At 41.9% G+C, this 20,965-nt stretch overlaps 1 protein-coding gene across 2 annotated transcripts in view; it reads left to right on the forward strand.

Annotated features, from left to right (window-relative positions):
- Window positions 1-19,686, forward strand: part of SF1 (splicing factor 1) — a 38,536-nt gene extending 18,850 nt beyond the window's left edge. For both annotated transcript variants that reach the window (XM_053719984.1, XM_053719985.1), the window contains 9 exons: window positions 981-1,133; window positions 1,352-1,441; window positions 10,273-10,456; window positions 10,725-10,840; window positions 11,091-11,198; window positions 11,352-11,544; window positions 16,976-17,165; window positions 17,313-17,474; window positions 17,619-19,686. In XM_053719984.1, coding sequence (XP_053575959.1) covers window positions 981-1,133; window positions 1,352-1,441; window positions 10,273-10,456; window positions 10,725-10,840; window positions 11,091-11,198; window positions 11,352-11,544; window positions 16,976-17,165; window positions 17,313-17,474; window positions 17,619-17,944 — 1,522 coding nt within the window. In that variant the 3' untranslated portion in view covers window positions 17,945-19,686. The remainder of the gene's footprint in view (window positions 1-980; window positions 1,134-1,351; window positions 1,442-10,272; window positions 10,457-10,724; window positions 10,841-11,090; window positions 11,199-11,351; window positions 11,545-16,975; window positions 17,166-17,312; window positions 17,475-17,618) is intronic.
- Window positions 19,687-20,965: the final 1,279 nt, after the last annotated feature.

A 20,965-nucleotide genomic window follows, 5' to 3' on the forward strand; every position in this document is an offset into this window, starting at 1 on the left:
TTTCTATTAACTTGAGATTTTATATAGTTGAAATATTTAGTAGAGGAGTTTGAATATAGTGGTGTTTTTATACTTCTAAAGTTAATGGTTTTTCATAGAACTAACATTTGTATGATTTTTTTTTTAAAGGGGATTTAATATTTTCTACACTAATTTAATATAAACTTATTTATTAAGGAAAAATTGACAATTCATAGTTGTAATAAAATTCTGTTTGGCAGTTTTGGATTACATTTTTTTTGGGGGGCGGTGTCGACTTTGTTAGTGCTTGAAAATTTGGTTAATTTAACGTTGTTTCACCTACCTACCCTGTACTTAAACAAACAAAAAAAAAAGCAGCTAAACATAACTTCCCTTTAGTTTAACATAACAATTAAACTTTGAATATATATATTTAAAGTGGAGTGTTTTTTTTTTTTCCTTCCATTTTCTCTTTAGTAAAAAATATTATTTTGCCTACCTTTACATCCAAAAAGTGTTTTTTACATTAGAGAAAATTTGTTCTTTTAGAACCCATTATACATGTGTATATTCAAAGTTTAATTATTTTTCAGCTAAATATGTAAATATACAAATTTGTAGGAATATTTATTTTTCAAGAAAATTGACCTTTTTTGGAGTTTAAAAAGTTTTTTTCTTTTTTTTTGGTATAGTAAAGAATTTTTTTTTTTAGTTACAGCAGAATTGAAAATATTTTGAAATTATTTTTAGGAAAATGTACTATCTACCGATTAATTTAACTTTTTTTTTTTCCTCTATGGAAGTATAATTTTCCCCCTTCTATAAAATTGTCAATTTTGCCTTTTTGGTAGATAAACGTCCACAATTGGAATTTCTCATTTATTTTTAGAGAAACTTGATTAGTTCAGGAACCTGATGAAGGGATTTTATTTAGTATAGTTCAGTTTTGTTGTCAGCAGATCAGTAAATTAATCTCTTACTACATGTCTCCTGCTGATGGACTTTCTCCCTCTGCACAGATCTCCTTCTCCAGAACCAATATACAACAGTGAAGGAAAACGGTTAAACACAAGAGAATTTCGAACCCGTAAAAAACTGGAAGAGGAGCGTCATAATCTAATCACTGAAATGGTGGGATTAAACCCAGACTTCAAGCCTCCTGCAGATTACAAGTAATTATATGGGCGTTCACTGGGGTTTATGGGTTTTCCTGCTCATTTCTACATCTTTGCTGCATTGTTAGATTGTTTAATCGTAGAAGGTTTAGGCATAGTCTTTCTCCAGCTGAATTAATCTGCTCACTTCCTGGATGCATAGGATTCCTATATGCTTATGTTGCGTTTGTATCGGTATGGCACTTAGGTTCATTTGCTTTTCTTCTCTGTTTCAGACCACCAGCCACACGTGTAAGTGACAAAGTCATGATCCCTCAGGATGAGTACCCAGAAATCAACTTTGTGGGGTTACTTATTGGGCCCAGGTAAGAAACACATTTCTAAATTTTGATAGATTATGCCATAGTGTGAGTTAAAAGAAATGCTGAACATACTTATAGGAATATTTAAACAGTTCTCCTTCAGTAAAAAAAAGTTAAATCAACGTAAAGATTAGTTTTTTTGCATAATGAGCGTATCCCCCAGTGTGTTATGGGAGCTGATATGTTTGAAACTTAGGTTATATTCTGAGCCTGAGCAAATCTAGTTTTTTTTTCACTTTATAGTAACCAGCCTAGAAATGTTATAACATCAGTCTAAGATGAACCTTCCTGCATAGGCCCCTCCTCCTTGTAAGGTTGTGGCAGGAAGTAAGACACTGCACAAAATAAATGTAGTGTTACAAAATAAAAGGTAAAATCCATATAAACAGATAAATGATACATTTTGCAAATATTTCTGTTAAGTTTAAGACGCAGCTTTTTTTTTTTTTTTATTATTATTACAATGAAACACTGGTTAACAGCCCTTTAAGGGTAACCCTTAAGTATTGGGGAATATTTATTTAATGGTTCTCATCCCTTTTCATCTTACTACATATTTTTAGAGTGCAAAATACTTTCTAATGACACAGTGCGTCCACGGGCCATCATAATTACTGTTGGGAATATCACTCAAAGCTGTTAAATACCACTCCCTTACCTACAAACCCCATTCATTCTCTTTGCCTGTGCAAGGAGGTGGTACAGTTTTTAGGTGTCTGAAGATTTTTCAATCAAGAGTTTATTTTTTATAACAGAACAGGTGTCCTAATCCTTCTTCTCATAAGGAGTTTTTGTTGCACAGCCTGGATGTGGTTTGTGTGTCGAAATATAATTTGCAGGCGACTAAGGAGTTTCGCCAGTCTTCTTCTTTGTTTGTTGTTTTTTCTGGGAAGCGCAAGGGTCAGAAAGCTACGGCTGCTTCTCTTTTTGGCTAAGGAGTGTTATTCGCCTGGCATATAAGTCTGCTGGACAGCAGCCTCCTGAGAAAATCACGGCTTATTCCACAAGGGCTGTTTCTTCTTCTTGGGCCTTTAAAAATGAAGCTTCTGTGGAACAAATTTGCAAAGCTGCCACTTGGTCATCTTTACACACTTTTTCAAAAATTTTCAAGTTTGATACTTTTGCTTCAGTTGAGGCTTCTTTTGGGAGAAAGGTTCTTCGAGCAGTGGTGCCTTCCGTTTAGGTTACCTGTCTTGTCCCTCCCTTATCATCAGTGTCCTCTGGCTTGGGTATTGGTTCCCAGCAGTAATTATGACGATCCGTGGACTCACCGTGTTATTAGAAAGAAAAGAAAATTTATGCTTACCTGATAAATTTATTTCTTGACACTGAGTCCATGGCCCGCCCTGTATTTTTTAGACAGGTTATTTTTCTATAAACCTCTGCACCTTATATTACTTCATTTCTCCTTTCCCTTTGGTCGAATGACTGGGGTTTGTGGGTAAAGGAGTGGTATTTAAAGGTACACTGAACCCAATTTTTTTCTTTCGGGATTCAGATAGAGCATGCAATTTCTCTTGTTAAGTGTATTCAGTCCACGGATCATCCATTACTTATGGGATATATTCCCTTCCCAATAGGAAGTTGCAAGAGGATCACCCAAAGCAGAGTTGCTATATAGCTCCTCCCCTCCACGTCATATCCAGTCATTCTCTTGCAACTCTCAACATAGTAGGAAGGTGTGAGAGGAGTGTGGAGTTTTTACACTTAATTATTCTTCAATCAAAAGTTTATTTTTAAATGGCACCGGAGTGTGCTGTTTTTTCTCTCAGGCAGTATTTAGAAGAAAAATCTGCCTGCGTTTTCTATGATCTTAGCAGAAGTAACTAAGATCCACTGGCTGTTCTCGCACATTCTGAGGAGTGGGGTAACTTCAGAAAGGGAATAGCATGCAGGGTTCCCTGCAGATGAGGTATGTGCAGTATAATATTTTTTCTAAGGAATGGAATTGACTAGAAAATACTGCTGATACCGATGTAATGTAAGTACAGCCTTAAATGCAGTAGTAGTGACTGGTATCAGGCTGATGAATGTATGTGCAGTAAAGTAATTTTCTAAGGAATGGAATTTGACTAAGAAAATGCTGTTAATACTGAAGTAAATATGAGCCTTAACTGCAGTAGAAGCGACTGATAGCAGGCTTATTGATAACACTACATAACTTTTAAAATGTATGTTTAAAACGTTTACTGGCATGTTATTCGTTTTTGTGAGGTACTTTGGTGATAAATCTTTTGGGGCATGATTTTTTCCACATGGCTGACGTATATTTCTGCATAGAAAAGGTTAACTGAGTTTTCCCACTGTTGTAATATGAGTGGGAGGGGCCTATTTTAGCGCTTTTTTTGAGCAGTAAAAATTCAGTCACAGTCTTCCTGCTTCTTCCTCCTTGATCCAGGACGTCTCTAGAGAGCTCAGGGGTCTTCAAAATTCATTTTGAGGGAGGTAATCAGTCACAGCAGACCTGTGACAGTGTTTTTGACTGTGATAAAAACGTTAATTGTTAAATTGATTATCCGTTTTGGATATTAAGGGGTTAATCATCTATTTGCTAGTGGGTGCAATACTTTGCTAACTTAAAGGGACACTGTACCCAAATTGTTTCTTTTGTAATTCAGAAAGAGCATGCAATTTTAAGCAACTTTCTAATTTACTCCTAATATCAATTTTTCTTCGTTCTCTTGCTATCATTATTTGAAAAAGAATGCATTTAAGCTTTTTTTTGGTTTCAGTACTCTGGGCAGCACTTTTTTATTGGTGGATGAATTTATCCACCAATCAGCAAGGACAACCCAGGTTGTTCACCAAAAATGGGCCGGCATCTAAACTTACATTCTTGCATTTCAAATAAAGATACCAAGAGAATGAAGAAAATTTGATAATAGGAGTAAATTAGAAAGTTGCTTAAAATTTCATGCTCAATCTGAATCACGAAAGAAAAATTTTGGGTACAGTGTCCCTTTAATACATTTACTGTGAAAATTTGGTTGCTATAACTGATTTGGTTCATTGTTATTTCAACTGTGACAGTTTTTTTGTGCTCCTTAAAGGCGCAGTAGCGTTTTTTATATTGCTTGTAAACTTACTTGAAAGGATTTTCCAAGCTTGCTAGTCTCATTGCTAGTCTGTTTAAACATGTCTGACACAGATGAATCTGTTTGTTCACTGTTTGAAGGCCAATGTGGAGCCCCATAGAAATATGTGTACTAAATGTATTGATGTCACTTTAAATAAAAGTCAGTCTTTATCTGTAAAGAAATTATCACCAGACAACGAGGGGGAAGTTATGCCGACTAACTCTCCTCACGTGTCAGTACCTTCGCCTCCCGCTCAGGAGGCGCGTGATATTGTGGCGCCAAGTACATCAGTGAGGCCCTTACAAATCACTTTGCAAGACATGGCTGCTGTTATGACAGAGGTATTATCTAAATTGCCAGAATTAAGAGGCAAGCGCGATAGCTCTGGGTTAAGGACAGAGCGCGCTGATGATGTGAGAGCCATGTCCGATACTGCGTCACAATTTGCAGAACATGAGGACGGAGAGCTTCATTCTGTGGGTGACGGATCTGATCCAGGGAAACCGGATTCAGAGATCTCTAATTTTAAATTTAAGCTTGAGAACCTCCGTGTATTGCTAGGGGAGGTTTTAGCGGCTCTGAATGACTGTAACACAGTTGCAATTCCAGAGAAATTATGTAGGCTGGATAGATACTATTCGGTGCCGGTGTGTACTGACGTTTTTCCTATACCTAAAAGGCTTACAGAAATTATTAGCAAGGAGTGGGATAGACCCGGTGTGCCCTTTTCCCTACCTCCTATATTTAGGAAAATGTTTCCAATAGACGCCACTACACGGGACCTATGGCAGACGGTCCCTAGGGTGGAGGGAGCAGTTTCTACTTTAGCTAAACGTACCACTATCCCGGTGGAGGATAGTTGTGCTTTTTCGGATCCAATGGATAAAAAAATAGGTTACCTTAAGAAAATGTTTGTTCAACAAGGTTTTATCTTACAGCCCCCTTGCATGCATTGCGCCTGTCACTGCTGCTGCGGCATTCTGGTTTGAGTCTCTGGAAGAGGCCATTCGCACAGCTCCATTGGACGAGATTATGGACAAGCTTAAAGCACTTAAGCTAGCTAACGCATTTGTTTCTGATGCCGTTGTACATTTAACCAAACTAACGGCTAAGAACTCCGGATTCGCCATCCAGGCGCGCAGAGCCCTATGGCTTAAATCCTGGTCAGCTGACGTGACTTCTAAATCTAAATTGCTTAGTATTCCTTTCAAAGTGCAGACCTTATTCGGGCCCGGCTTGAAAGAAATTATTGCTGACATTACTGGAGGTAAGGGTCATACTCTTCCTCAGGACAGGGCCAAATCAAAGGCCAAACAGTCTAATTTTCGTGCCTTTCGTAACTTCAAGGCAGGAGCAGCATCAACTTCCTCCGCTCCAAAACAGGAAGGAACTGTTGCTCGTTACAGACAGGGCTGGAAAGCTAACCAGTCCTGGAACAAGGGCAAGCAGGCCAGAAAACCTACTTCTGCCCCTAAGACAGCATGAAGAGAGGGCCCCCTATCCGGAAACGGATCTAGTGGGGGGCAGACTTTCTCTCTTCACCCAGGCTTGGGCAAGAGATGTCCAGGATCCCTGGGCGTTGGAGATCATATCTCAGGGATATCTTCTGGACTTCAAAGCTTCTCCTCCACAAGGGAGATTTCATCTTTCAAGGTTATCAGCAAACCAAATAAAGAAAGAGGCATTTCTACGCTGTGTACAAGACCTCTTAGTAATGGGGGTGATCCACCCAGTTCCGCGGACGGAACAAGGGCAAGGGTTTTACTCAAATCTGTTTGTGGTTCCCAAGAAAGAGGGAACCTTCAGACCAATCTTGGACAAATTCCTAAGAGTTCCATCATTCAAAATGGAAACTATTCGAACCATCCTACCCATGATCCAAGAGGGTCAATACATGACCACAGTGGACTTAAAGGATGCCTACCTTCACATACCGATTCACAAAGATCATTATCGGTACCTAAGATTTGCCTTTCTAGACAGGCATTACCAGTTTGTAGCTCTTCCCTTCGGGTTAGCTACGGCCCCGAGAATTTTTACAAAGGTTCTGGGCTCACTTCTGGCGGTGCTAAGACCGCGAGGCATAGCGGTGGCTCCGTACCTAGACGACATTCTGATACAAGCGTCAAGCTTTCAAATTGCCAAGTCTCATACAGAGATAGTTCTGGCATTTCTGAGGTCGCATGGGTGGAAGGTGAACATGGAAAAGAGTTCTCTATTACCACTCACAAGAGTTCCCTTCCTGGGGACTCTTATAGATTCTATAGAGATGAAGATTTACCTGACGGAGTCCAGGTTATCAAAGCTTCTAAATGCTTGCCGTGTCCTTCATTCCATTCCACGCCCGTCAATAGCTCAGTGCATGGAAGTAATCGGCTTAATGGTAGCGGCAATGGACATAGTACCATTTGCGCGCCTGCATCTCAGACCGCTGCAATTATGCATGCTAAGTCAGTGGAATGGGGATTACTCAGATTTGTCCCCTCTACTAAATCTGGATCAAGAGACCAGAGATTCTCTTCTCTGGTGGCTTTCTCGGGTCCATCTGTCCAAGGGGATGACCTTTCGCAGGCCAGATTGGACGATCGTAACAGATGCCAGCCTTCTAGGTTGGGGCGCAGTCTGGAACTCCCTGAAGGCTCAGGGATTATGGACTCAGGAGGAGAAACTCCTCCCAATAAATATTCTGGAGTTGAGTGCAATATTCAATGGTCTTCTAGCTTGGCCTCAGTTAGCAACACTGAGGTTCATCAGATTTCAGTCGGACAACATCACGACTGTGGCTTACATCAACCATCAAGGGGGAACCAGGAGTTCCCTAGCGATGTTAGAAGTCTCAAAGATAATTCGCTGGGCAGAGTCTCACTCTTGCCACCTGTCGGCGATCTACATCCCAGGCGTGGAGAACTGGGAGGCGGTCTTTCTAAGTCGCCAGTCTTTTCATCCGGGGGAGTGGGAACTTCATCCGGAGGTCTTCGCTCAACTGATTCATCGTTGGGGCAAACCAGAACTGGATCTCATGGCGTCTCGCCAGAACGCCAAGCTTCCTTGTTACGGATCCAGGTCCAGGGACCCGGGAGCGGCGCCGATAGATGCTCTGGCAGCCCCTTGGGTTTTCAACATGGCTTATGTATTTCCACCATTTCCGCTGCTACCTCGACTGATTGCCAAGAACAAACAGGAGAGAGCATCAGTGATTCTGATAGCGCCTGCGTGGCCACGCAGGACCTGGTATGCAGACCTAGTGGACATGTCGTCCTGTCCACCTTGGTCTCTGTCTCTGATGCATAACCTTCTAATACAAGGTCCTTTCAACCATCCAAATCTAATTTCTCTGAGGCTGACTGCATGGAGATTGAACGCTTGATCCTATCAAAGCGTGGCTTCTCGGAGTCAGTTATTGATACCTTAATACAGGCACGGAAGCCTGTTACCAGAAAAATTTACCATAAGATATGGCGTAAATATTTATATTGGTGCGAATCCAAGAGTTACTCATGGAGTAAGGTTAGGATTCCTAGGATATTGTCCTTTCTTCAAGAGGGTTTAGAAAAGGGCTTATCTGCTAGTTCGTTAAAGGGACAGATTTCTGCTCTGTCTATTCTCTTACACAAACGTCTGGCAGAAGTTCCAGACGTCCAGGCTTTTTGTCAGGCTTTGGCTAGGATTAAGCCTGTGTTTAAGACTGTTGCTCCTCCGTGGAGCTTAAACTTGGTTCTTAAAGTTCTTCAAGGGGTTCCGTTTGAACCCCTTCATTCCATTGATATTCAGCTTTTATCTTGGAAAGTTTTGTTTTTGATGGCTATTTCCTCGGCTCGAAGAGTCTCTGAGTTATCTGCCTTACATTGTGATTCTCCTTATCTGATTTTCCATTCAGACAAGGTAGTTCTGCGTACTAAACCTGGGTTTTTACCTAAGGTAGTTTCTAACAGGAATATCAATCAGGAGATTGTTGTTCCATCATTATGTCCTAATCCTTCTTCAAAGAAGGAACGACTTTTGCATAATCTGGACGTAGTCCGTGCCCTGAAGTTCTATTTACAGGCAACTAAAGATTTTCGTCAAACTTCTTCCCTGTTTGTCGTGTACTCTGGACAGAGGAGAGGTCAAAAAGCTTCGGCAACCTCTCTCTCCTTTTGGCTTCGTAGCATAATACGTTTAGCCTATGAGACTGCTGGACAGCAGCCCCCTGAAAGAATTACAGCTCATTCCACTAGAGCTGTGGTTGCCACCTGGGCCTTTAAGAATGAGGCCTCTGTTGAACGGATTTGCAAGGCTGCGACTTGGTCTTCGCTTCACTTTTGCTTCTTCGGAGGCTGTTTTTGGGAGAAAGGTTCTACAGGCAGTGGTTCCTTCCGTTTAAGTTCCTGCCTTGTCCCTCCCATCATCCGTGTACTTTAGCTTTGGTATTGGTATCCCATAAGTAATGGATGATCCGTGGACTGAATACACTTAACAAGAGAAAACATAATTTATGCTTACCTGATAAATTTATTTCTCTTGTAGTGTATTCAGTCCACGGCCCGCTCTGTCTTTTTTAAGGCAGATCTAAATTTTAATTAAAACTCTAGTCACCACTGCTCCCTGTGGTCTCCTTTCTTGTCTTGTTTCGGTCGAATGACTGGATATGACATGTGAGGGGAGGAGCTATATAGCAGCTCTGCTTTGGGTGATCCTCTTGCAACTTCCTGTTGGGAAGGGAATATATCCCATAAGTAATGGATGACCTGTGGACTGACTACACTACAAGAGAAATAAATTTATCAGGTAAGCATAAATTATGTTTTTAAACAACTTTCTAATTCTATTATCAATTTTTCTTCGTTCTCTTGCTTTCTTTATTTGAAAAAGGCATCTAAGCTATTTTTTGGTTTAGGACCATGGAAAGCACTTGTTTATTGGTGGGTGAATTTATCCACCAATCAGCAAGAACAACAGTGTGTTCACCAAAAATGGGCCGCAATCTAAACTTACATTCTTGCATTTCAAATAAAGATACCAAGAGAATGAAAAGAATTTGATAATAGGAGAAAATGAGAAAGTTGCTTAAAATTGCTGCTCTATCTGAATCATGATAGAAAAAACTTGGGTTCATTGTCCCTTTAACAGCTTTGCTATGATGCTCTTTGCCTCCTCCTGCTGGCCAGAGTGATATTCCCAACAGTAATTATGATGATCCGTGGACTCACCGTGTGAAGAAATAAATTTATCAGGTAAGTATAAATTCTCTTTACTTGTTTCTCCGTACATTGACATAGCTGTGTGTAAAGTATTTAGTAATGTGTGTATAGATCTTTTTATTTAAGTTAATATAAGCAAATGTAGTGGTTTATTATTCTTCTGACTCAAACTTCATTAACGGGACATGGAAACCAAATGTATTTCATTCTAAACAGCGCTCCAATCTATTTCTGTTATCACATGTGTGTTGTTCTTTTGTTATCCTTTGTTGAAAATCATAAGGCTCAAGAGCTGCGATGCACAACTGCGAGTGAGCTGCACGTATGCCGTGTCATTAGTTCATTTGATGTTTTCAGCTAGCTCCCAGTACAGCATTGCTGCCCCTTCAATAAAGGATACCAAGAGGATAGAAGCAAATTAGACATTTTGTATCTGTATCTCAATAATGAAAGAAACATTGGGGGTCTACCTTTTAGTTTGCTGGTTATAAATGTAGATAAATTACTAGTGGTGCTAATGTGTGTGCAGAAGTAGGTTTGAATGATGTTTAGTACTAAACCTTTTGTTCGGTTTCAGGGGAAACACGTTAAAGAACATTGAGAAGGAATGCAATGCCAAGATCATGATTCGTGGTAAGGGTTCCGTAAAGGAGGGAAAAGTTGGAAGAAAGGATGGTCAGATGCTTCCTGGGGAGGATGAGCCCCTTCATGCCTTAGTGACGGCAAACACTATGGAGAATGTGAAGAAGGCAGTGGAACAGGTACATAGGGAACTAATCGCACTACATTTACGTGGTGTTATTTTATTTGTCGGAGGCAAGGTTTTTCCTGTGAAATCATTTGTTCCCTCTTCTAACGCCACTCTCTGAGGTGTTTAAATAGAACACAATTTAATAAGTTTACATTACATCTGCATATACATTTAATTTACTTTGTAACATTTTCTGTTGTGTCCTATTTTTAAACAAATTTTAATGTTGCCCAACGTCTGTTTGCCATTGTTAAAAACCGTTATCATTCTCTTTCCAGATTCGCAATATTCTGAAACAGGGCATAGAGACTCCCGAGGATCAGAATGACCTTCGTAAGATGCAGTTACGAGAGCTTGCAAGGCTCAATGGAACGTTGCGTGAAGATGACAACAGGTTTGTCCTGAGGGTGTATATCCAATCTGCCCTATTCAGTGTGGCAAACGGCTTACTTTTATTTGAATTATCTAAATGTTCTGAGCATCAAGTTCAATGTGTAATGGCAAGTGACTAAAATAAACGGTGGCATTGCAGCCATTGTTTGTTCTTTATGAATGCATTGTACATAATGTGTGTTTAGTCTAAATGCAAAAATGTATCCATTCATATGCGAATACTGATTAACATTTTGTTCCTTCACATCTAGGATCCTAAGACCCTGGCAGAGTACAGAAACCAGAAGTATCACAAACACAACTCTGTGCACAAAGTGCGGCGGCGCTGGGCACATTGCTTCTGATTGTAAATTTAACAGGTGAGATCCGTTTCTTTATCTTGCAATTTTTACCTACTAGGAAATGTCCACAGTATCAGCACAGCTTTCCATTGTTTTATCTTTATAAGGTCTTTGTGCTAAGACAGCAGCCATTCTTTTAGTATTTAATTTATAAAAGTTTGTTTTTTGCAGCATGACTGTGAGAGCTGGTGAGCCACAGTCTGCTCAGGATAAAGCAAGAATGGATAAAGAGTATTTGTCTCTTATGGCGGAGCTTGGGGAGGCGCCTGTACCTACCTCTATGGGAACATCCTGTGTACCATCTCATAACACAATTCAAAGTGCTCCACGTCCTACTGGTCTGGCAGGGAGCCAGCCACCCTTGGTAAGATCCATTTTATGACAAGTGTTGGTCCTGCTATAAAGTTTAGTTTTCTTTCTAATGACACAGTGAGTCCACGGATCATCTAATTACTATTGGGAATATCACTCCTGCCCAGCAGGAGGTGGCAAAGAGCACCACAGCAGAGCTGTTAAATTTCACCTCCCTTCCTTCCCACCCCAGTCATTCTCTTTGCCTACGTTAGAGCAAGGAAGTGGTAAAGTTTAGGTGTCTGGGAATATTCTTCAATCAAGATTTTATTTTTCAGCAGTACAAGCTTGTGCTGTTTTTCTACTAGGGTGTAGCCGTAGTCAATGTCATTCTCTTCAGTAAAGCAGTGGTGGCTTTTAAGCAATGGGAACTTGTGGGGTACAATCCTCACTGCGCCTCCCATGTAGTTAATGCTGCCCTAATATTGAAAGCCTGAGTAAGATTACTCAGTCTTTATCTCTGTTTCCACAGGTCCATGTGAGGGAGAAGGCCTCTCAAACCTAGTGAGCTGCCTTGCTGCCAGGCAGACTTTGAGGTAAGTGCTATTTTTATTTTTTCTGGGGCTGCATCAGGAAAAAGATGGCACTTTACTGTTTATTTTAACGGGACACTGAATATGGCACATAGCAAGTTAATGGGCTTATTTTAGGCAGTGGTGCAGGCACTGGGGTCGAGGAGATGCTCAGTAGGTGGCGTGTTTTTTACTTGCTCCCGGCAGGTTTTTTCAGTGTAATCATGCCGACCGGGAGATTACTTCATTGCGCTCACGATGGGCGGGGCTATCTGACGCGCTGAAAATGGTTTTTTTGCACTCTTTTCTTCTCTCCCTGTGTGCCGGAGGGGAGAGATTTCACTGCGATTCCAGTCTTGTGTTCTACAAGTGACGGACCTTGTGTACAACGCTCCGGTTTGAGTCCTGAATCCATCTGAGATCTATTGTCTCCAGTTTGTTTCCAGCAGGGCAGGTAGGCACCTCAGTAAGTGCTAGCTGAGGTGTAGAGGCTGTCCAGGGTTATTAATAAAGTATTTTTTTTTTAGACTAAAGTTTTTGCTGTAAAAATAAAGCAGTTTCCTTTTTTTTGTGTGTGTGACCTTGTGATAAAAAATGTAGTGCTTTTATTTTTAATTCTGGGTAAAGATGGACCCAGGAGGCTTTGCAAGATGTTGCATGTACTTTGTTTGGATGCTAATGTTGAACCACCAATCCCTTTTTGTTCCTCATGTATTGAGAGGACATTAAATTACAGAGAGAGACTTTTTGATTCTGAGCCAACATTGTTTAGGACGGATGCTGTTCAGTAGTCTACTGACAATGTTCAAGATATGCCGCAGCTTTCTGCTCAGGTGTCCCAATACTATCGTCCATACAGTGCCCTGCGCTTCCTCTCAAGCTCCGCCTGGAGTGACTCTTCAAAACATTGCTTCCCTCATGTCTTCTGCGGTATCTGATGCGTTGTCTGCTTTTCCCATGCTGCAGGGAAAGCGCAAGAGGAAATGTAAAGAATCCGTGTTTAAGGTTTCTGACACGGTCGTGGCTATTCCGAATGTTCCCTCCCAAAAATTTGAGGAGGAGGATACTTTGGTAGCATCTGAGGGTGAAATCTCAGACAGTGTAGTTCCTTCTTCTGATGCTGAAGTTGTATCTTTCAGGTTTAAGCTGGAACACCTCCGTTTACTACTTAAGGAGGTTTTGGCTACCTTGGACGACTCGGACAGTACTGTCGTAGTCAATCCTAAGAAGTCTAGTAAACTTTACAAGTATTTTGATGTACCTTCCATGGTGGAGGTTTTTCCTGTACCAGATCGGGCTACAGAGATTATTGCTAGGGAATGGGAGAGACCGGTTATCCCTTTTTCTCCATCCCCTATTTTTAAGAAGATGTTTCCTATTGCTGACTCTATCAAGGAGTCTTGGCAGACGGTCCCATAGGTGGAAGGGGCAATATCCACCTAAGCTAAGAGAACTACTATTCCCATAGAGGATAGCTGTTCTTTCAAAGATCCTATGGAAAAGAAGTTGGAGGGGTTGCTCAAAAAGAAGTATGTACACCAGGGTTTACAATAGCAACCTGCGGTGTGTATTGCTACCGTCACTAGGGCGGCGGCATACTGGTTTGATACGTTGTCTGATTCTATTCAGACAGACGACACTCCTTGAAGAGATCCAGGATAGTAGAGCCTTATGGTTAAAGTCCTGGTCTGCGGATGTGTCGTCTAAGTCTAAGCTTTTGGCGATTCCTTGCAAGGGTAAGACCTTGTTTGGGCCCGGAATAGCGGAAATTATTTCTGACATTACGGAAGGAAGGGTCATTTCCTCCCTCAGGATAAGAGGAATAAGCAGAAAGGACGTCAGTGTAATTTTCATTCCTTTCGAAACTTCAAGGGTAAGCCTTCCTCTCCCTTTACCAAGCAGGAACAGTCCAAGCCTTCTTGGAGGCCCAACCAGTCTTGGAACAAGGGAAAGCAATCTAAGAAGCCCACTAATGATTCAAAGTCAGCATGAAGGGCCTGCCCTTGAAACTGGTTCGGATCTTGTGGGGGGCAGACTTTCTTTCTTCGCTCAGGCTTGGGTTCGGGATGTTCAGGATCCGTGGGCATCGTGTCCCAGGGATACAAACTAGAGTTCAAGACCTTTCCTCCCAGGGGCAGGTTTCTGCTCTCAAGATTATCTGTAGACCAGATAAAGAGACGTTCTTACACTGTGTTCGGGACCTTTCCGACCTGGGAGTAATAGTTCCTGTTCCAATGCAGGAACAGGGTCTGGGATTTTACTCCAATCTCTTTGTGGTTCCCAAGAAAGAGGAAAATTTCAGACCAATTTTAGATCTCAAAAGTCTAAACAAATTCTTCAGAGTACCGTCCATCAAGATGGAAACTATTCGTTCCATTCTTCCCTTGGTTCAAGAGGGTCAATATATGACAAAAGTAGATTTAAAGGACGCGTACCTACATGTTCCCATCCACAGGGATCATCACAAGTTTCTGAGGTTCGTAGTCCTAGACAAACACTTCAGTTTGTGGCTCTTCCATTCGACCTTGCCACAGCTCCCAGAATTTTCTCAAAGGTTCTGGGATCCCTGTTGGCGGTGCTCCGGTTGCTGGGCATTGCAGTGGCGCCTTATCTAGACGACATTCTGGTTTAGGCGCCATCCTTTCAACATGCAAACTCCCACACAGAGATGTTGTTATCCTTCCTGCGATCTCACGGATGAAAGATGAATTTGTAAAAGAGTTCCTTAATTCCAACTACAAGGGTAGTGTTCTTTGGAACCATAATAGATTCCCTATCAATAACATAACTTCAGTGGCTTTCATCAACCATCAGGGGGGAACTCTGAGTTCCTTGGCCATGACAGAGGTAGCCAAGATTATTCAGTGGGCGGAGACCCACAACTGCCGTCTGCGATCCATATTCCAGGAGTGGACAATTGGGAAGCGGATTTTCTGAGCAGACAGACCTTTCACCCGGGGGAGTAGGAACTCCATCCAGAAGTGTTTTCCAGCTTGATTCTCAAATGGGGACAGCCGGAACTGGATCTCATGGCATCTCGGCAGAATTCCAAGCTCCCGAGGTACGGGTCGAGGTCAAGGGATCCTCAGGCTGTACTGATAGACGCTCTGGCGGTACCTTGGTATTTCTGTCTCGCATACCTTTTTTCCCTGTTCGCTCTCCTTCCTCGGGTCATTGCTCGAATCAAACAGGAGAGGGCGTTGGTTAACCTCATCGCATCCTGCGTGGCCTCGCAGAATCTGGTATGCAGACCTAGTGGAGATGTCATCTCTTCCACCTTGGTGACTTCCATTGAGGGAAGGACCTTCTACTTCAAGGGCTGTTCTTTCATCCAAATCTAGTTTCTCTGAAGCCAACTGCTTGGAGATTGAACGCTTAATTTTATCTAAGCGTGGTTTTTCTGAGTCGGTCATTGAGACCATGATTCAGGCTCGTAAGCCTGTGACTAGAAAGATTTACCATAAGATATGGCGTAAATATGTGCATTGGTGTGAATCCAAAGGCTACTCTTGGAGTAGAGTTCGGATTCCTAGAATTTTGTCTTTTCTCCAAGAGGGTTTGGAGAAGGGTTTATCGGCAAGTTTCTTAAAGGGTCAAATATCTGCCTTGTCTATTTTGTTACATAAGCGTCTGGCGGACGTGCAATCGTTCTGTCAGGCCTTGGTCAGGATCAGGCCTGTTTTTAAACTGGTTACTCCTCCCTGGAGTCTTAACCTTGTTCCTAAAGTTCTTCAGCAGGCTCCGTTTGAGCCTATGCATTCCTTAGATATTAAATTGTTATCTTGGAAGGTTTTGTTTCTTGTTGCTATTTCATCTGCTCGTAGAGTTTCAGAGCTCTCGGCATTACAGTATGAGTCTCCTTTCCTTATTTTTCATTCAGATAAGGTAGTTTTGCATACTAAATTAGGGTTTCTCCCTAAGGTGGTTTCAGATAGGAACATTAATCAGGAGATTGTTGTTCCTTCCTTATGTCCTAACCCATCTTCTCAAAAGGAACGTCTGCTGCATAACCTAGATGTGGTTCATGCGTTAAAGTTCTATTTACAGGTGACTAAGGATTTTCGCCAGTCTTCTGCTCTGTTTGTGGTTTTCAATGGAAAACGTAAGAGGCAGAAAGCTAAGGCTACTTCTCTTTCTTTGTGATTGAAGAGTATCATTCGCTTGGCCTATGAAACTGCTGGACAGCAGCCTCCTGAGAGGGCCACGGCTCATTCTGCAAGGGCGGTTTCCTCTTCCTGGGCATTCAAAAATGAAGCTTCTGTGTAACAGATTTGCAAGGCTGCAACTTGGTCCTCTCTTCACACTTTTTCAAAATTCTATAAATTTGATACTTTTTCCTCGGCTGAGGCCTCTTTTGGGAGAAAGGTTCTTCAAGCAGTGGTGCCTTCTGTTTAGGTTCCCTGTCTTGTCCCTCCCTTATCTGTGTCCTCTAGCTTGGGTATTCCCAATAGTATTTAGATGATCTGTGGACTCACCATGTCATTAGAAAGAAAACAAAATTTATGCTTACCTGATAAATTTATTTCTTGACACAGTGAGTCCACAGCCCGCCCTGTTTGTTCTAAGACAGGATTTTTTTTGTCATGTTATAAACCTCAGGCACCTCTGCACCTTGTTACTTCCTTTCTTTCCTTTTACTTCGGTCGAATGATTGGGGTGGGAAGGAAGGGAGGTGATATTTAACAGCTCTGCTGTGGTGCTCTTTGCCGCCTCCTGCTGGGCAGGAGTGATATTCCCAATTAGATAATACGTGGACTCACCGTGTCGAGAAATAAATAAATTTATAGGTAAGCATAAATTTAGTTTTTTATCCTACACAGTATATTGTGATTGTGTGTGTGTGTGTGATTAATGTAAACCTGTGTAGGAGCTTTCTAGTGCAGGTTGCTTTTGCTGTCAAGTGTATTAAAAGATCTGCTTTGTACTTGTCAGGCATTGCTCCCTTCACCTCAGACTCGACCCCCATGGATGTCATCTGATCGTCCATTCCCGTCTCTTCATGGCGCACCCCATTCTTTCCCACATCATATGAGTGGTGCCGGTAGTCTGCCCCCTATGCAGCACAACCCTAGTGGACATCATCACTGGATGCAGCATCATCCTGGATCTCATGCTCCCATGGGTAAGAATCTGCATCCCCCACCACAGAAAATGAGTTTGCCCTGGTACTGACACTCTGGTCCCTTATCATGGGCTCTACTTTTTTACCATCCACCCCTTATTAGTGACATCTGTATTTAAGGGCTAATACATTCCTTTTTCCTTACAGCTGGGCTCCTACACTCTCCCATGGGACTGTTGCCGCCTCCGCCACCACCACCTCCTGGTGTCCCAGCTCCTCCACCTCCACCACCGTCGGCAACATCTCTTCCTCCTTGGCAGCAGCAAACAAATTCAGTTGCCCCTCCCCAGCCTCTTCATTGGCAACAGAGTAAGTTGTGGGTTTTGTTCCTTTTGGTGGAAAAATGAATTTGGAATAGAAGTAGTTAATTCCATGTTCTTTACTCTCTATAAAGTTTGCTGCCTCCTTGGTATTTTTTTTTTTTTTTTTCAATTTCCATTTCTTTCTTTCTAGATTCTCAAAATACCTCAGCCTCGCTTCACCCATGGCAACAGCAGCAAGCGGGAGCCAACACTTCCTCTAACACAGCCTCGCAGCTCCAGTCCACAGGCTCCATGGTGCCGCCGCCTCCTGGTGTCCAGCCTCCGTTGCCCCCCAGTGCACCGCCTCCCCCACCACCACCCCCTCCAGGCACCACAAGTCTTCTGTATGCCCCTCCTCCCCCACCACCACCCCCAATGGACCCCTCTAATTTTGTCACTATGATGGGAATGGGTGTTCCAGGACTCCCGCCATTCTCTATGCCCCCTGCCCCTCCTCCTCCTCCCCCTCAAAGCTAACAGAGGAACTAAAATCTTGCTTTAAGGACCCGAACTGGTTGGATCCTCACATCAGAATATTTTTGGGGTTTCGCCCACCTGACCTCAAATATCCAGTGATGTTAAATGTTACTTTTCACTCCCTTAATTTCAGGAAATGGCACCTAAACCTGAGGCAGCATCTTTAAGCACATTCTTCTCTTTTCACCAACTATAATTGTCATTTGATATCTGTAGTGTCATCATGCTAGGCCATGGGAACTATGTGATCCCTCGTTTACACAGTGATGTGACTTACCTACCTTATCAGGAGGTTACATACCTCTCCCTCATGCTGGTGCACTCGCCAGTTGTGTGTTGTAGATGGCAAACTTATCGCCTGTATAAAGCAACAATATCTGTGATGACGTGTACGTTGCAAGTCTCAATCTTTTTTATAGTGTCCCTTGCTGTAGTGGCCTGACCTTTTCACCTATAAAATATTCCTTTAAGGGACATATGTGCAATAGTAGTGTTTTCTAGCAAACTAAAGCATTTTGCTATTGCACTGCTGTGTGCCTTTTTTTATTTATTGTATTTTTTTTCTTCCCTGGGCATCTCCAGCTTGGACTAGAAGTACATGGCCACTTCTTGGTTAACTTTAATTTGTCTCACCACCTTAAGAGTTAGTCACACAGCAGCAAAGGGTTACAGCATTTTACTATTGTAGAGCAAGCCTCCTGCTGATGCGTGACAGCCAGGCGAAGCGCTGAAGTTGCAATAGAGCAGTCACTAAGAACAGAACCCTATATATTACCTTAATAGGCTGTGCCCCTATCTACCACAATAACCAATGCATCAATTTCTGTAAATGTGTAAAATGTCTTAATTTAAATGTAGTTCCTGTATTTGATTATCTGTAGAGTTAGGTGCCTTATAGCCGTGTAACCGGTGTTATGAGTTTGATATAAAATTCCACTTTGAGACACTACAATTTTAACTGTAGTATGGTAAAATGTCCCTTCCAATTTTTTTTTCTAATGCTTATTGATAAGGCAAATAACTTTTCATATCAAAATTTTGCTAATTTATGGAGCCTTTTCCTGTGACTATAGCTACCATAGTAAATGATAGGTCCAGCTCTGACATTCACTGTTGAAATTAGGTTAGCGGTTCAGATTTTGTAGGAGGTGTTAAACAGAATGTCCCATAAGAGATATCATGTAACAGTCTTCCACTGCCCAAAGAGGCGGTAGTGCTTTCTGCAGAATCCAAAGCCAGCAACATTCTGTACAGTGTTTAGTGCAAGAGCTTATTTGTACATGACTCTAAATGCTTACAGCTAACAAAAGACAGTTGGGCAGCAGGTGAAAGTATTTGCAATACCCATCTTGATTATTCATGTCCGTAGGCTCAGGCTCCATATTCTCAAACAGTAATTCAGCCAGGCTCACAGGCGCTGGTTAGCTCATCTTTTGTATATTCCCCAAAATAGTTATATTTTCGCTTGCTGTAAATTATGTAATGTACACAACATCCCGCGTCTGCCTCGGTGTCAGTTCGTTGGTCTCTGGAGTTGGAAGCTTGTCCCTGACATCATTGTGATGTTTTGTGTATTAGGGCAGATGTTTGTGCCTGACGGACCTTCCCCTGTAAAAGCTGTGTGTTTGCAGCTTGTTCAGCATTTAGATAAGAGGGGGGCAGATATTTTGTGCCCTAAAAATTGTCTGCCCTGTATTAAGGGCGTGTCTTTCATTAAATGCTTTTTTTTAAGAAATTTAAAATACCCTGTGTCTTTCTGATTGTAGTAAGTGTGCATTACAAATAGTTAACAAATGGCATCCAAGAGTTTCTTTCAAATCCAGTGACGTGCTCAGCTCTGCATAGTGTGTGTATATAGATGTGTGTGTGTATGTATATATATATATATATATATATATATATATATATTTACACACACACCCCTGACAATTTCCATGATTTTCATTTTTAAAAAAATTGGATGTTTGCATCAGCAATTTCATTTTGATCTATCAAATAACTGAAGGACACAATAATATTTCAGTAGTGAAATGAGGTTTATTGGATTAACAGAAAATGTGCAATATGCATCAAAATGAAATTAGACAGGTGCATAAATTTCGGCACCCCAGTAGAAATATTGCATCAGTATTTAGTAGAGCTTCCTTTAGCAGAAATAACAGCCTCTAGACGCTTCCTATAGCCTGTAATAAGTGTCTGGATGAAGGTCTTTTGAACCATTCTTCCTTGCAAAAGATCTCCAGTTCAGTTAGGTTTGATGGTTGCCGAGCATGGAGAGCCCACTTCAAATCACCCCACAGATTTTCAATGATATTCAGGTCTGGGGACTGGAATGTCCATTCCAGGACATTGTACTTGTTCCTCTGCATAAATGCCAGAATAGATTTTGAGCAGTGTTTTGGGTCGTTGTCTTGTTGAAATATCCAGCTACGGCGTAACTTCAACTTTGTGACAGATTCCTCAACATTATTCTTAAGTATCTGCTGATATTGAGTGGAATCCATGCGACCTCAACTTTAACCAGATTCCCAGTACCGGCACTGGCCACACAGCCCCACAGCATGATGGAACATCCACCAAATTTTACTGTGGCTAGCAAGTGTTTGTCTTGGAATGCTGTGTTCTTTTGCCGCCATGCATAACGCCCTTTCTTCCAAAATGAAGCCGGCTTGTCCAAATGTGCGTTTGCATACCTCAAGCGACTGTTTGTGGCGTGTGTGCAGAAAAGACTTCTTCCGCATCACTCTCCCATACGCTGAATTGTTGAACAATGCACAGTGACATCTGCCGCAAGATGTTGTAGGTCTTTGGAGGTGGTCTGTGGGCTGTGTTTGACCGTTCTCACCATCCTTTTCCAATATTTTACTTCTGTTCTTAACAAGAACCGTGCCTGTGGTCTTCCATTTCCTCACTATGTTCCTCACAGTGGACACTGCCAGCTTAAATCTCTGCAATAGCTTATTGTAGCCTTCCCCTAAACCATAATGTTGAATAATCTTTGTTTTCAGGTCATTTGAGAGT

This window comes from Bombina bombina, chromosome 7 (assembly GCF_027579735.1).
Source record: "Bombina bombina isolate aBomBom1 chromosome 7, aBomBom1.pri, whole genome shotgun sequence".
NCBI lineage: Eukaryota > Metazoa > Chordata > Amphibia > Anura > Bombinatoridae > Bombina > Bombina bombina.